Source organism: Parus major, chromosome 12 (assembly GCF_001522545.3).
Source record: "Parus major isolate Abel chromosome 12, Parus_major1.1, whole genome shotgun sequence".
NCBI lineage: Eukaryota > Metazoa > Chordata > Aves > Passeriformes > Paridae > Parus > Parus major.
The window spans coordinates 11,286,840-11,303,670 of record NC_031781.1 but is presented as its reverse complement, the minus strand read 5'-3'; the positions used below and the strand labels follow the sequence as shown (position 1 = coordinate 11,303,670).

The 16,831-nt window shown below is 44.0% G+C and overlaps 1 protein-coding gene across 6 annotated transcripts in view; it reads right to left on the bottom strand.

Moving 5' to 3' along the window:
- The window catches only part of SETD5 (SET domain containing 5), a 64,298-nt gene that overhangs the window by 32,881 nt on the left and 14,586 nt on the right, over positions 1–16,831 (bottom strand). For 4 of the 6 annotated variants that reach the window (XM_033517580.1, XM_033517581.1, XM_033517582.1 and 1 more), the window contains exons 2-5: positions 5,312–5,486; positions 1,459–1,564; positions 383–591; positions 4–62 (exon numbers count right to left, since the gene is read on the bottom strand). In XM_033517580.1, coding sequence (XP_033373471.1) covers positions 4–62; positions 383–591; positions 1,459–1,564; positions 5,312–5,382 — 445 coding nt within the window. In that variant the 5' untranslated portion in view covers positions 5,383–5,486. Of the gene's footprint in view, positions 1–3; positions 225–382; positions 592–1,458; positions 1,565–5,311; positions 5,487–16,831 lie in introns of all 6 variants that reach the window. The other 2 variants (XM_033517583.1, XM_033517584.1) reach the window with 2 other exon arrangements.

Here is a 16,831-nt window from a genome sequence, read left to right as displayed (position 1 = left end):
CACCTGACACGTTGTCCTGCTTCCGGCGGCGGAGTCTGATCACCTTCCCCCTGCTCATTCCTCTGCCAAAGGAGAATGCACAATTGAAGCTGGTTTGTAGGAGTAAAGTCACTTGAAATTCAACAGGATGTCACAAGATGCGTGCCCTCAGTGGGGCCCAGGATGATAAGAACATCGATTTAACATCCTCATCTCCACTCCTGGTGCCACCAACACTTGTCAGGCTGACAACGCAAAGGAGGAGGGTCAATACTGGGTAAAGCACTGGAAAGAATGCTCCAGTTAGCAAAAGGAAGTCTGTCCCACAGCCCAAAGGTGACACGGTTCGGTATGAGCAGTCAACACAAGGAGCAGCCCAGAGCTGCACTGCACCAAAGCTTACCTGCACTTTTCACACTTGAGGAGGAAACCATCTTGGGAGACACTGCAGTGGCACCAAGCAGGAATTGATTCTCCTTCTGAGGAGCTTTCACTATCCCCAGAGTTCTCATCGGGAGAGTGCAGGCCATTCAGTTCTGCACGAGGTATAATGGTCTGGACAGGAGGAGAGGCTGGCGGTGTTGGAGGAGGAGGGGCTCCATAATTATGATCCTGAAAATGAGTATTTGCAGTACTACTTTTAATGTGAAGATATGATGCCTAGAAACTGAAGTCCCATATCCACAGTTCCCAGGTTAATATTTAACTGGTGTAAAACAATAGCCTGAATTCCTCAACCTACCAAGAAGGTACAGTAATAGCTCTGAAACATGTAAATTACTTCCTTCAGCACCAATAAATTAAACTCAAAACATATGAAAACAACCAGGCTATTTCAACATAACTGCTAATAATCTGAGATGACATAAGTGGTTAAACAGTGGAACCAGCTGCCCTGAGATGTAGAGTTTCTGTCTGTTGAGATATCCAAAACTCAACTGGACATGGTCTTGAGCAACCTGCTCAAGCAGAGTCAGCTTGAACAGGGAGGTTGGATTATGTGATCTCAAGAGGCCCCTTCCAACCTCAATGATTCCGTGACACCCTGTTCATCCCACAGCTTCAAGCCATGCTCCCACTCTTCCTGACTGATCCTTGATTCTCGTTGTTTTATGTTACCACTGTGAAAATCTGCACAGTTGAAACAAGTATAAATAGTGCACAATAAACTAAATGGGGCATAAAATTACCACCAGGAAAATATTATATATTCATATATATTCACACTTCATTCATATACTTCATTCAGTTAAAAATCTATCGCCTAGAACACTAATAAAGCTTGCAATAGAGTATGCAAGACTTCACAAACAATAAACACAGAAATGAAAAATGTATGGCAGAACTCAGCTCTAACTTAGTGTTCCCTAATAAACAAGCCAAAACTCCTGCGGCTTAATAGGCAAAGAACTATGGAACAAGGAGAAAAGAGTAAAAGTAGACAGTAAAGAGCTGATTCACTGCAGAGAGAGTACTCACTGCGTAAGGCAGCCCGCGATAGCTGTGTTTCTGGGTGGCCCCATAGCCGTGGCTGGAGTACACATTCTTCTCACTGACAGCTGGACTAGCTTCCACAGACTCTGGGCTGCAGAAAGGGCCAGAAGTAAAACCCATCAATACATCATTTTTTTAGTGCCAGTATTTCACTGCTCTTTTCTATTGAACACATGAGATCGAGGTGGTGTCATGCATTTCACCAAGCATCATGTGTGCAGAAGCTGTACAGGATGAACCTGCTTTCAGAGTAAGGGCCACCCTATATAGCTCATTAAACTAGGTCTCAGTCTGGGAAGTTAAAAAGGTAATTAGCATGTAAGAAGTTCAGTTTCCTTATTGTTGAGGAAATCTGGTCTAGTTCAGCATTCACATCTGAATCCAGCTAGCCTAATCTCAAAGCCACTGAACACTACTGCCATTTTATCTCTGCAACAGCTTATTTCAACAGCAGCTAAGCAGCTTTCCTGCACCTGCGCTTCTTTCTCTGTCCCTCAGATACCAGTTGTTACTGAGCCCAACATCCTGTGATAAAGCCTGCATGAAAATTGCAGCTATCCTGACAGCAACTACCAGGAATTGGAGATTCCTCTTTCAAAGAGACAACAAAATCCATGACCTGGACAGACAGCGGCCACAGATAGATCAAATTCACCCTGTGCTTTCTATACAGCAGCCTGCAATGAGCAGAACAGGAAATCTGCTGCTGAAGTACAATACACTCTTCCACCACAGGGTGGTGAAAAAAAACTGCTAAAAATCGAAGGTATATCCTCAGCAGAAAGCTGCAGAACCCTACTCAGAGAAGGGACAGCTGCAATTCAATGCAGGGGATATTAGATAATGAGGCTACAGACAGAACACCACCAGCATGGAAACACGCTGTCCTCTGTTACAAGTAGCAGTTACAAGTCAGATAACCTCTGCACAGATCAGAAGTAGGGACTGTATCAGAATACATCAGAGTATTACTGAATCATGTCTGCAGATGAAATCTTCATCAAAATTACAGTGTGGAGCTGAGCAAGCAGGGAAGAAAAATACAGAAAAGGAAAACTTTACCTTGGACCTCTGCTGCTCTGGTGAGATCTCACAGGATTCTCATTGGTCCTACATGGTCAGCGTGAATCAGGCACCATCAAACAATGGCCAGCAATCACGCGTGAGGCAGTGCTTAGGCACCCAAGAAGAGTAACCCCTTGCCCTTTGGACTTCCTATTAGCTCTTGAAATCTCTGCTACACTGAAGTTTGCCCCACCCTGCCACTCAACCTCATCTATTCTCCAAGGCACCAACCTCTGAGCTTCTGGCTTATTCTGGAGTAAGGTGGATCTGTCTTTGCAACATAAAGGAGCAATAATTTATTGTACAAAGAACTGCAGAAAGTAGAAGACGTTACATCTATGCAAACAACACTTCTGTAGCTCAGGATTTAGGTGCACGACACGGTAAATTCAGTTGGTTTTCAATATGACTACAGCCAGCTAAACTGTCAGAAGCAGGAGCTACAGATGATTTCTCTCAAAGGATATACTTCTTAATAAAGAACTATATGTAGAGCTTGCCACATAATCCAGCCTTTGCAACAATCCTTTAGGACTTTCAGATTGGTACAGTATCAAATCCATTCAGTTTTAATAACGCTTTCAGAAATATTTCAATATTAGAAGAAAAAGAGCCTAAAGAGTCTAAGCAGCAGATATGTCCAAGTCACCCACATTCCTAGCCACAGTCAGACTGGAATACCAGTAATGCTGCTGCAAGCATTAGCAGTAAAACTTCAGGATTGTTGATGCAACGGTGTCCAGGGGCAACAATGCTGGGGCCCATGCTTCCTCAGCAGCAGCACACCAGGGAGCTTCCACACCTTCCAATATGCGGTCAGACTAACACAGCAAAACTACTCTGCAACCTCCATGTCACCCTCAGATGAAAAAAACAACACCCTACACCATTTTCACCTCCTCTCTGTATCAGAGGCCAGGGAAGATGCTAAAGCTCAGCCTGTAAAGAGGATCAGCTAGTTTTCCTTTTACTTTCCCCACTGTCTTCGTGATGCACATCTTGGAATCAGTTCCTTGTAAGAGGTACAAAGCTCAGGCACCCCAGACTTTATGCATCAAACCAGAGAGTTTCAAAGGCAAAGTGAAAGACAGCCTTAACTTTGAACAGACCCGTGAAGGACACTTCAGCAGTAACAGTGCATCGATGCAAAGCCTGGAGAATAAACTCCAGGCATTCCCGATTTTCAGAAAACAGCCAGAGAAACCAATTCAAAAATCTTCAAACACCTTTTTTCAAAGCACTCCAGCCTAGCCTCAAGTTGGACCTACAAATTTCTTACAAGGGAGAAAGAAAATGCTTTGCAGAAAGTTTACAGTCGGTCTTTTTGATACTTAAATGCTACAAGGGACACATGCGCAGATACATCTGGATCTTCGCCCTCCCATGCTCAGCTTTGAAAGCAAAGTACATGAGCAAACTATTTAGCAATCTTTCTCCTGTCATAAACAGTTTTAAATTCCTGCATGTTGAGTCTTCAAAGTGCTGCTGTGGGAGAAGCAGGGTGACAAGCAATACTAAATGTTATATCTTGAAACGTGAAGGATCATGTAACCAGTGCAGATGAGTGACTTACTAAATTCTGATTCCCCATTTAAAAACAACATGTAAAAATGTGGGCTTTAGGATGGAATGAAGCATCACGAGGAAGAATGGCTAGAATGGGGTCAGTGCCAAGACAGACAAAAAAGAGCATTAGCAGTCTTGCAGAGAGTACGACTGTGCAGTCAAACTCTATGCATAGTAAAATCAGGGTGAGATGGAAGGGGAAAAACAATGATTCATACCTTAGCCCACTGCTCTTACAGATCAAAATTAATAGAGTCTGGAGCAATTTCTGTTCTACACTGATCCAGCTGACATGCAAGTATTTGCACAGTAGGTACCTTTAAATAATACATGGGAAAAAACTATCTCGAAAACGTCATTTGTAGATTTTTGTAAAGAGATACTACAGCCAATGTTTCAAGGAAGGATGCAGGTAAGCAGGAGGTAGAAGCACACAAAAATAAACTTCAGCCCTCACTCTTGTCCCTGACAAAATCATATTATCTCTCATCCTAGATGACACCATTCTAACAAGGGTCTTAAAGAAGAGATCACAATGCAATATTTCCTGATTTTGAAATTCTCCTACTCTGCAGAAGCAGAGTCTTTTAAAAGAAATATAAGTCCCCTCCAAAAGGCTTCAGAGATATGGCTGCAGTGAGAGCGCTGCAATGGTCCTGTGGTGGGAACTCCAAAGGATGCTCCTTGGATTCTGCTCAGGAGCAGAAACAAAATAAAGATGCCTGTCCAGGCTGATGCTGTCTCACATCTCTGTCAAACTCCAAACGTGTCCACAAATCAGTCAGTACAGGACTGGTACCAAGTCTGAGCTGATAGGCTCTACTGACAGGAAGGTTCAGCACACTGATCCCTCACATTACAGCTCCTGGAAAAGGAGCTGGCTTGTACCATGCCAACGTCAAACCTGGGTACAGCAAATGCACGACTGTCTGCACTTGAATATAGATTTACTAGTCAAGCTGATACAAAACCCATAGCTGAGTGCCTCATACTATTGGAATTCTCCTTTACCCCATATCCTCTGTCAAACATATCAATTTCCATAACACTGCATTTGTTAACACCCATCTCTCATACAGCCAGTGGACCAGCAGCCCCTTTCTCCCAAGTGGAGAAAGCACTGGCACCAATCCTACAGCCCGACTCCAGGTCAGCCCTCTGGCACCCTCCCGTTCTCCTTTCTCCTCATCCGTGGGGTAACACTCACTCCGATCCTGCAGCCATGTCGGAGTAGGACGTATCTGGTGTGGTGACTCCCAGAGGGATTGCAATGCTCATGACGCCCGTCGGGGATCACGGAGTCCAGAGGGCAGCGACTGGCCGCTCCGAGGGCGGAGAGGAGCCGCAGAGCCTCGGCCAACACGTCACGGACATGGGGAAACCTACCAGGGTAGAAACAAAGCATTGCATCTCTGTTATGGGATGAGGTCTCCCTGTATGCCTCTAAAGAAGGCTTTCACAGAAAAGAAAAGCAGAAATAGATTTCCATCAGTGACATGCCACATCATTTTTACTTCATTTTCATATGTAGGGCCAGGGAAGAGGTACATGGTAGTAATTTGGTGGGGACATTGGGGTTTTTTTTACAGTGCTGGAGTGACATACAATGAGCTGCTTTGCCTTAAAGCTGATAATGATAGTTCCCCCCTCCCCCAAGTAAACTTAGGACTAATTATCAGATAAGTAATCTATTAGCTCCTTCTGCATATAAGCAGCAGCTGTCAACTATCATCCACAGCCCTCCACCAGCATATCCTAACTATTTCCCTAAACGAGCTGCAGGCAAAATCCCATCTCTGTGGACAACTAGACAGTGCCAGGGCGGGCTGAGCTGAGACCTCTCCCCAGCCATCAGTTTGTATGTGCATATACTAGGCCTACAGCACAGGTGAGTGTGAGCAGCAGAGCAGCTGTTCCCACACCACCGATGGCTCCCCTGGGCCACGAGGCCCCTCCTGGACTCCGCACCGGTGCCTCAGTGAGCCCTGACACAGAGGGCCTCGACAGTCCCTGACAGCTCCCCACGGCAGAGCCACGTCGGGCGGCTGGAGCGGGGAAAGCGCCGCTGTGCGCGGGGAGCCGGGGTGAGTCAGGGAGGCAGCGGGGCGCAGCCGCCGGCCGTGCCGGGGAAGCCCGGCCTCCACCTCCCCTGCTGACCACAGCGCTTTGCTACGGCCGCGAGAAATCGCCCATAAACGCGGACTTCCTAGGATCGGATGGCGGCCGGAGGTGAAACGGGATCAGCTCCTCGTTATGTAAATAACCTCAATAACACAGATGAGCATAAAGGAGCTATTATTCTACGCAGCTTGAGAGAACCCCCCTACAACACAGAGAGAAGCTGCATTTCTGCACGCACCAAAGGTAGCTCCAAAACCAAAGAAAAATGGTGACAACCACCCTCTCTGCACGTTAAACTTTAAGGGCAGCCTTGAATACTTTCCACTGCCTTTCCCTGGCTCCGGCAGCGCAGACAAGCCAGCCTGCTGTCACATGCTCCCCGGCATCTCGGGACTCTGCCAGCAAACCCTCCTGGGCTAGAGAGAGGCCGTGAGCCAAGTTTTCCTGTGGGTAGTGAATTTCTCACAGGGAACTGCCTTTGGACACCAAAGTCCAGCCATTGTTTAATACACAAAAACCCCAGAAAGACAAAAACACATGCTCACTATAAGGGCAAATGAAGAGTGAGAGTCAGAAAGTTTAAATGCTACATGCTATATTGCCTTTTCCTGTCTTAAAAGGCAGGCCACTTCTCTTGGAACAACGAAATACTTTCCTACTTCAGCATACATCCCTATGGAAAATCTTTCAGACAGTATGACAGGCATACAGTGAATTACAGAAGTAGCACATAAAGATTTCTAAGTGGTCTGTGGCAATTCCCTGTTATGCCCCAAAGCAATGGTCTCACGGGGAGGTGGGAGATGAAAAAGGAAACAGGCAGGACTAAGCTCACAAGCAGTTCCAACCCAAGACAGCCCAGTGTCCTTGAGTGTGTCTAATGGGGAAAAAAAAAAAAAAAAAAAAAAGAGAAAATAAAATAAAAGAACCTTCCAGAAGTGTCTTATTTACCCTTTGTCATGCTTATAACAAGAGCTGTGATTTCTACACTGACACAAGATGAGACAAACTGCTCCTAAAATACAGCTAAAAGCTAAGAGACATCAATCCCTGCTTCAACCGAGTTAGTCAAACTCTAGGACAAGGTTAAAATAAATACGACAAGTTTCTCAGTGTCTGAAGCACCCTTCCCTTTAAGGGATATGGAATACTCTTCCTCTCCCCACACCCAGTAATCTTTCTAAATACTTGTTTAGATGTTTTTCCCCTCTATCGATCTCATGCCTTTGCCAATGACCATACCCAGCTGGCAGCAGCCCAACATTTCATCAGGACAAATTCCAGCCTCCCTCCTGCCTGTGACTCAGCACAACTGGAGGATTTCAGGTGCAAGCTTCTGGACTAGAGACACACAGGATACCTGGTGAGTCCAGGAGTAACTGGGACAAGTTTTCACTCACTTTTCATAGGAAACCCTCTTTCTGTCAGCATTGTACAAATGCTGCTGCACTGATATGGTCTGATAACTCCCACTTTTAAGGAGGAGATTACTGGAGAAACATGAAATAGCAAACTGAAAGGTTAAACAAGGCAAATTCCAGTTCACTTTTGTGTTGACCCAGCAATACTTGCCCAACTATCTCCCATGCTCAGGTTTTACTGTTTGGTGCTACTATTTTATGTGTACTTCCAATTCTGACAATGTGACAATTCAAAGTGAATTGCTGAGACCAATTTCAAGTGCTGTCCAAGAACACATCATCTTCAGGCTACATTACAGTCTGGACTCCACAAAATTTGGCCCGCTGACATGCAAAACATCAGCCTGACAGAAAATGCTGGGGTTGAGATCTAAATGTTCACCTACCAAACTGGCCAATTTCCTGTATATTCAATCCCCAAGGTCCTTCCTACCTCTACCCCCAAAAATACTGCTGTACAGGGAAAAAAATAGAAGTCACTCCCAGTTCTCTCTGCTGTCACTGGAAGAAGTTTTTCTAAAATTCAAACTCTTAATTCAAATCCAATGAGCTTCAGACCACAGCATAAATCTGTCTCACAACACAATGCTTCTTGAAATCAAATGGAAATGGGAATTTTGATGGCCTAACAGGTAGACAATATTTAGCTGGTTTTGGAAATGCAGCATTTAAAGATAATTTTTCCCCCACATTTGGCACGTACACACCAGCCTCCTTAACCAGTCATACCACTATAAAGATACCTGGTCTTCCCCAACATCATCAGAACAGCCCAGATGAACATCCACCCCAGCTGGGATCCCCAGTTCTCACTCAGCACGGGTCACACGCCAAGGGACTGACCCATTGTGAGTGGCTGCCTTGGCTACACTGTGAATATATGCTATTCAGTTGTTTCAGGTAACATCCTGTATTGACAGAAAGGACTGTAATAAATCTAAGCTGGCCAAGCAAAGGTTAATCAACACCTGCTGCTGTAACAGTGAATTTAATTTTTGGAACTCTGTTTAGGATGCAACAGCTGCAGTGCTGCATTGGCTCACTTTCACAGCCAGTGCCATCCATGTACAAATAAAGCAGATGCAGAAAATTTACTGCTGGAAACTCTCTTTATTACTTGTGGTGTTAAAAGTCTGTACTAACAGGGCCAATCAAGCATGGTGAATCAAAGAGCTCACCAGAGCTTCCTCCTTCAAGATGTGGTTGTTCCTGTTTTCATTTGTGTCCCAGTCATACAGACACCTCTGGGCACCCATGGTGTGCAACACTTGGTGACAGACTCTACAAAGTATTTGTGAACGTCATGAAAAATTCACTGGTTCACTGGCAGACAAAAAACCCCGGGCACAGTCTCACTGACTGACTGCATGTACTGCCTAAATTCAGACTCCATCACCCTTTGGTGCTGTTCAGGTGATGCTGTACAATCTCAGGGGGGACAGAACATGTTGCTTGCACCCTCCCACAGTCACAGATTCAAGGGCAAAGCAAATGGGGGAGGACCAAGATTCATCCTGTTCCTCTGCAGGGTCAGTGCACATCTGTAAGCCTGTGTCCACAGAGAGCCTGAAATACTTTACCATTGTGCATCCAGTATCTCATGCATGGCCACGAAAGATAAAAAGGTAACACTGGTACAAACATATCATGGACAAACTGACAAAAGCTTTTTCTGATTATGCAAAACTTCAACATGTGAGCCAGAGCAGGGAGAAAAGGGAAATCACCTCCATGTGCACTAATGATGACCACTTCTTGTTCACAGATAGTAAAGGACAGGTAAGAGCTTCCTTTACCTCTCCCCACACTTCCCAACAACTCCAGTTACTGAAGTCCCTAACTGGAAACAGATTTCAGACTTCTGACAACACAGAATTACTACTGTCTGAACAATAACCACCATCATCTTCTCCATGCTCAGCAATGGGCCTCTAAGTCACCTACAGAGGATCAGCTCCATGTATAATGAATTGCACATCTTTAAGCTCCCACGCCATTACCACTCATACCAAATTCAATGCACTTTTTTCCTTCTGCAGCTCATACTGCCACAGGCCAGTCCAGAGCTGGTGGAAACCTGGTAATAGCAGCTCTGCTGTGCAGCCTTTCTTGGCATCCTCTCCACCAGCCTCATTTGGTACAGAGACAGCAAGGTTTGATGAGTTCATACTTACACTGTCATCTGCACCAGTGGCAAATCACTCAGTATGTGGAGCAGTGTAACAAGTGTTAGCATTTCAGATCTTCATTCATCTCTCCCCCTGGACATTTCAGAATAACCAAAATCTATAGGACATCTAATGTAAACAGGAACAGCTTCCATTACACTATGCTAAAAAAGTCCTCTCATCAACCAGTGCCACTCAAATATGAGCGCAGTCCACCTGAGTCCAATCAAGCACTGCCTGTACATAGACAGACCTCATGTCAAGGTCAGATCCTCACAGAAGGGAAAGCACCTTTAGAGCAAACAGAATCAGATCAAGGTTTTCTGTGTTTAAGTTAGGTCCAGAAATTGCATCAAATTTCCTGAATTTCAGACATGTTGTTCTATAAGGACATCTAAACAGACACATGGGCAGAGCAGAGAAATCCTTATATCATTAACTCCAACTTACTGTGAAATAGATTGCTAAAAGTACTTTAATTGTACCTCAATATACCAATACAAATGCTTAGCTCTGCTCTGAAAACAAGCTGTGTTCACTAAGCAGCAAGGCAACAACTGAGCCAGTTTTAAAGAATGAAATATTGATACAAGTATTCACTATTATCATTAGATCCATATATCATCTGCCAATGGGCTGACAAAGCTAGACAGCAATTCTATCCCACAGGGCCTGGAAGAACTCAGTCCTGGTCTACAACAGAAAGGATCAAAGTAACAGACAACACTGGTGTTCATTACTAGCTATGCATACCATGATAACCAAATTATTGACAAAGTATAGCACAATGGTTAAAGATTTATCTGTCTTAGGCCTTTCTCAAAACTGTCCCCTGGTTTATATGTATGCAACCATATGCAAAAAGAAATGCTTAGATGTACACGTTTGGTTCAGAGTTCATTTTGCTCTCTGGGATCTAGAGAACCTTGACAAAATACCGACAAGCTCTTAGAACAAGAATAGCAGGATATTAAAATTGTAAAATGTCAAAAAGCAACAACCCAGTGAGACCTGTTCCTGCTCACCACACTGACAAGAGCTGGAGTCAAAGATCAGGGAATAGCAAGACTATTGCTTTTAGGATATGGGTGATTTAAAATACTTTTGGTATCAATGGGCCTATGCATCAGTCAGGTTGTTCCATACAATATATGAAATAATATTAACAATTATTCTTGAAGTGTTCTATGAAAGCACTATGAACTACCACAACAGATGTTTATGAATACAGCTACTTAGCTAACATCAGCATGATCAAGCTGTTTAGTGAAAGCTATGTAAGCCACTATTAAAACTGAGGTATAAGCAAGTTAAACTGATTTTGATAAAATTTGGAAACAGATGGAAAGTTAGTATATTTAATAAAAAAACCTAAACTAGGTTTAAGCCATTTTAAGGCAATTTTCACCATATCCATCCACAGGAATACATAATTTTATCTCATGAAAAAAACCATCAATTTTAGTTAAATTTACTCTGTGAACTACACCTTAAGGGACTACAAATGATCAGAGAGCAACTGAGAGAAATTAAACCATCAAGCAGAGAAATTACAAAATCCATGGCCAAGTACTCTCAGCAACTGACCCAAGACTGCAGAAATTACTTTGAAAAGCAAAAAGAATAACCTCAAAACTTTGCTGCTGCTTTGGCAGTCAAGACATTATACAAACCAAAACAAAATCCCACTTTTCTTTTGAAATCACTAAAGATGTCAGATACTATGATAAAAAATAGAAGAGAAATTTAATAAGAGATTAAAAAAAGGGCAGGTAAGACTTTGCCTCCAGAAACACCTTCTTATAGATAATTCAGTCACATCCTTGACAGTTCAATATGCTCCAGAGGTGAAGATGTCAGACAAGGGTTTGTTTGGACTTTCTTAAAACATCCAATTTGCATCACAGAACCTTACTGGAAAGTTTAATTTCTATTGATTTTAAATTGGTTGAAGAGTCATACATAAAGGTAATTCCATAAAAATACCATATTAGAAAGCAGAAGCAAATTACAGAGTAGCAGTGATCCATGGCAGACCAAATTATTCTGAGGTATGTTTATGTGGAGGTGGCAGACACATGCCAGGGAACTTTGCCTGCACTCCACGCTGATGAGAAGGGACCTGGCAGCATTTGCATGGTGCTGAGCAGGTGACACCGACGATGTTTTAAAGGAATGACAATAATGTAATGCAAAGAGGACTATGCCAACCAAGAAGGTCACAACCAATATTAGACTCCATGTAAGTTTAAGGGTCATAAAGAGAGGAAATCTTCAAGAAAACATCACAACACTATAAAAACTTGCAATCAATAAAATTAAAATAATAACAGAAATGGCGGAGAAATTCAGAAAAATCCCATAGACTCAAAAAATCCCCCTTTCTCTGCTAAAAATGTTGCTTTATAGTGGCTCTATCTCACAGCATTCCAATGATGAAGGTAGCAAATTTTTCTAACAATGAAGCATTTAAAATTATATTTTTTAATTTCATATATTTTATTATATTTATTATATTTTATTTTTGCAAATACTCTTCTCTACTATTGTCTGGAAAATATATGGTAATACAAGAGGAAAAAAGGATTACACATAAAGGTAAGGCACCACATAAGGCACCACAGTTGAAGATACTAAAGTACATGGAACAGGAAAAAGAAAAATATCCCTTTTCTCTTCCAGTTCCACAAACTTTTGATTTTGTAACAGTCATGGGGCAAAACTATTCTGCAGTGCAGGGAACATATCCTAATTGCTATGCTGGTCCTATACTGTGAGGTTGCTGCTCTCTTTTCCCATGAGGTGAAGGAAAACAGTCAAATGTCTGTATGTCACAAAAATGCAAACAAAAAGGTTCAGAACAGATACTCTGAGATTAAGAGTTTGACAACCAACCTCCAGTGAATCCAGCTGTGGCAGCTGATGTTACTGCTGCGACTGTCTCCTCTAAGTCTTTGCCAAAACAGGTGGCAGGAAGGAAACACTGCCATGTCTCATCAATTGCAGTTGATGCCAAGAACACTGGACTAAAAGCAGGAACAGGTAAAATACATATTCTCTTTTAGACACTGTTCTAGGGGCAATACATTTCTGCAATGGGGCTGATAACTAGGAACAGCAATATTGGAAACACCACTGCTTAGTCCACTACACCTTGCCCATATATATCCCTAAGCTTCCAAGTTTTAAGAGAGCTGCCTGCACCAGAAAATGGCTATGGACCAAGTAAGACTCAAGATTAATTTAAATAATGTAAATAACATTGGTTCAATCTTAGCAGACCAAAGAGTTTCCTTGTTCTAAATTTTGTTGCTTGTGGGTGCCATAGTATTCACATGAAGGGTTTTATCCATGCAACTATTAAACTTTCCTAAGCAGACAAACCTTAAATTTAAAGGCTTGTCAGACAACCCCCTCACAAAGAGAAAAAAAACCTTTAGACCTTGAAATTGCATTTTGAAGGTATTTCAGAAAGAAAAGCCTGTACCACATGCAAGGTCAGAGGGAAACTCGGCAATAAAGGGTAATAACTAGGATCAAATCCAAAGCGAGAGAATTACAATTCCCATGAGAATTCAGACAGTCCAGAGTCACGGGAAGTCACTGAATATAGAAGGGGAATCAGCAGAATTTAGTGGCACAGAGCAGTATCCCAAACTTACAACCAGCGGAAGGCTAACCACTAACAAGTTGCCAGGAGTAGGACTGCAACCTCCAGTCCTAGAATCGGAAAAAAGATTTCTGCATAATCCCACTAAATACTCTGTGCCTGTGCCTCGAGGTCTCGCTGTACGTCCTTTATACATCTATTTAGGGCCCCCACGTGACAGGGCTGGCTGCCCGGCCACTCCCCGCCGGGGCAAACAACCCAGCTTCACAGCAGACTCCAGCAGCGCTTCCAAGGCAGACGTTGCATCAGCCAGGTGTGCAGGAAGCGGCAGAGAAAAAGCAGCTGTTGACGAGGGGGCTCTCGGACGGAGGCCGCTTCAGGAATCCCATGGAAAGGACGACAGGAAGGAGAGAGACGCTCCGCACACAGAACAAGCTTCATCGGCTTCAGAAAGCCTTTGTGCTGGGGCTCCGGACCTGGCCTTTCTCCCAGAGATGATGCAACACTAAGGAACAAGGTCTGTGCCAGAGAAAACTATTCACAGGCTATGCAGATGGCAAGGCAGCCAAAAGCTCTCGGATCAAAACATGCCAGAGCCCCCCAGGCCCGGCAAGCCCCCCCCCAGGCCTTCCTCCGTGCCCTCAGGACTCTCTGTTTCACACTGCAACCTGGTCCGAACACGACCCTGGCTTAAGGCAGAATGAAAGACTTTACAATTGAGAGAAAGAAGTAAAAATAAAGGAAAAAAAAAAACCAAAACAAAACAGAGAAGGTGTTTTGAAGTCCTGCAAAAATCACAGCTCGTTCTCTGATCTGTTGGGAGGGAAGAGATGGGGAAGAGACTGAGCTCAAAGGCTCCGATCTCCCACACGGGGATCCTCCCATCAGCGCGGCTTGCCAGCGCACGCCTGAGCTCCCCAAACACGTAGGGCAGCTCTGCGCTCGCCGGCAGCCTCGGCCTGCTCTCACACATCAGGAAACCGCGCAGGGACTGCCCGGGCAGCCATGGCAACATCACACAGTGTGGCAATTATGGAGCCGCAGCTCCCACGCGAAGGTTCAGCCCTGCTTTCCATTACAGGACTCGTTTTGACCCTTCCCCCCCAGCCCTAACCATCAGCGAGTGCCATTCCAGCTCCAACCTGGCCTTTGTGGTTTGTGACTGGCAAGTTTTGCAGCCTTGCACCTGGGCTCGAGATCATGCAAATACATTTTTCTCTGCATTGTAAGGAAGTTACTCCTGGCTTGTGTAATACTCTGGTGCTGCGTTCCACAAACACTGGTCTGTCTGATGTGCCTCGAGTGAGAAACCAGGTGACAAAAACACCTGCAACCCGTGCCGCACATGGCAAGAGTCAGATCGATTACTGAGCTACATAATCACTGTTATGCATTAAAATCCAGTGAATTTTACAGGATTTTGTCAGTATTTCCATGCTGGTAGGTTTCAAGGCTCAGCCTGGTGCACTGTCCCACCACATCCCCTTCTTAGGGATATCTTTCTAGGAGACATCACGATCTGTAGCACTTGCTCAGGACCTGGTGCCCAGCTGCACTCTTGGTTATGTAAGATGGTTCTGGGACCCCTAGCAAATTCACATATTTCTGGCAGATGTGCTTTTCCCAGTACAGTTAAAGAGCAGACTGAGTCAGCGGGACAGTGGTGCAGAGGAATCATGAGGCCCAAAGGCAGCATCAGCTAAAACCCTTTAGCTTCCCTTCCAGGGCTTCCAACCACTCAGTGATGCTGAACAATGTCCAGGGGATTTCTTTACCATGTTTCACTTTCCTGAATGAACTGCATCTCACATACAGTATTTTGGCACTGGTAAGACAGGCACTGATCCCAAAATGCAGGTACTACTGACTCAGCGTGCCCCAGATGTGCATGTTGGATCCTCCACGTACAGTGGGTGTTCACCCAGTAGTCAGATTTACAGAATAAAACAGCAGCCAACAATATTTTGGCCCAACCAGATTTAAGGAATATAAATTTTTCTAAGTTATTTTGTTAAGTTTTTTGTACAACAATATAATCACAGACTTGCTCTTACAATCACAGAGAAAAAGGTGTAATGCTTATCCTCTTAGGTGCTATGCTTAATTTGGGAAACTCCCAAATATCTACTTCCTAATTGCTGGCAAGAAATGCAAAGCTTGACAAGACGGTGCTGAGAGCCACAATCACTTTTTTGAATAGCCCATTTTTTTTACTAACAAGATAAAAAGCAGATAATCCAGTTGAACACATTTTCAAAGTAAATGCAGATGACCAGAAATTAGCAGTATAACACCTGCAACCAGTGACTGAAAAGACAAAAATCACTTAAACCTGATTTATTTCTGATGACTTGGACATAAATTAGTAATTTCTCCCTTTGAGAAGAGCACAGCACATCATCAACCACCTTAACTGCTTGTGGGTGGTAACACAGGAGCACTGACATCAAACAGTTGGCCAAGAGTGCTCACATAGAGCTCACACGAAAGCAATGCTGAGTGAGTGGTTCTGTAACACATCTTTGTAATGCTATCTGCTACCTCCATCTTTTTTGAATGTTGAATTATGAACATAGTAATACATTCAGGATATTTTTCATATTATCATAAATGCAACTAAGCACATATATCTACCACCACATGATGAAACAAAAGAGGTCAAAATACAAGAAGTTGCTCAGGCTGAACAGACTGACAGCCCTCCTCCAGCAGGTCCTTTCCATAAGCCTCGTGATGCTGTGGAAGGGGAGAAAATGACACAGCCGAGAGGGAAGGCAAGGAAGAGAGAGATTTCTCTACTCCTAAACTAAGGCCTCATAACCTCTTTTGTGTGCAGCACTTCCTGTGAGCCGCTCCTGCAGGTTAAGGCAGACAGGGCTGTCTGGACAAGGTGAGTAGCAGGGGTTGCTGCACTTGATCTCGAAGCTGGAGGTCTTTGCTTTGTGCTGTGTAGTGCCCCAACACGTTCCTGTAGTTTGCTATCCCTCTAGCCCTAAGCAAGGAAACTTCCAGCTGCCAGACAACTTCTCTCCCGCCTCAGAAACAGCACATTTTATGTGACAAAGTGATAGAAAATGTTCAGCTGCCTTTTCTTCCATAGGACATAGAAGCATTTTCTTACTGCACAGCTGCAGAGGTGATAGCAATGGGGCTCCTCCCTGGCTGGACCTGAAGGAGGAAGAGAGGAGAGGCAGGAATGCAGCCACACAGGAGAAAAGAGCAGCCCAGGTAGCTCAACATTCTCCTCTGCATAGGCAAGGACGAGCATACATTCAGACAGAACCAACTGGGAGAGCTCCACCTGCACAAAGCAGCAGATTTTAAGAGCTACCAGAAGGGAATTTAAGAGCTCTGCATGTCTGCAAAGGCATCTGGAACAAGGTAATCTATGGAAATACAGAAACTTG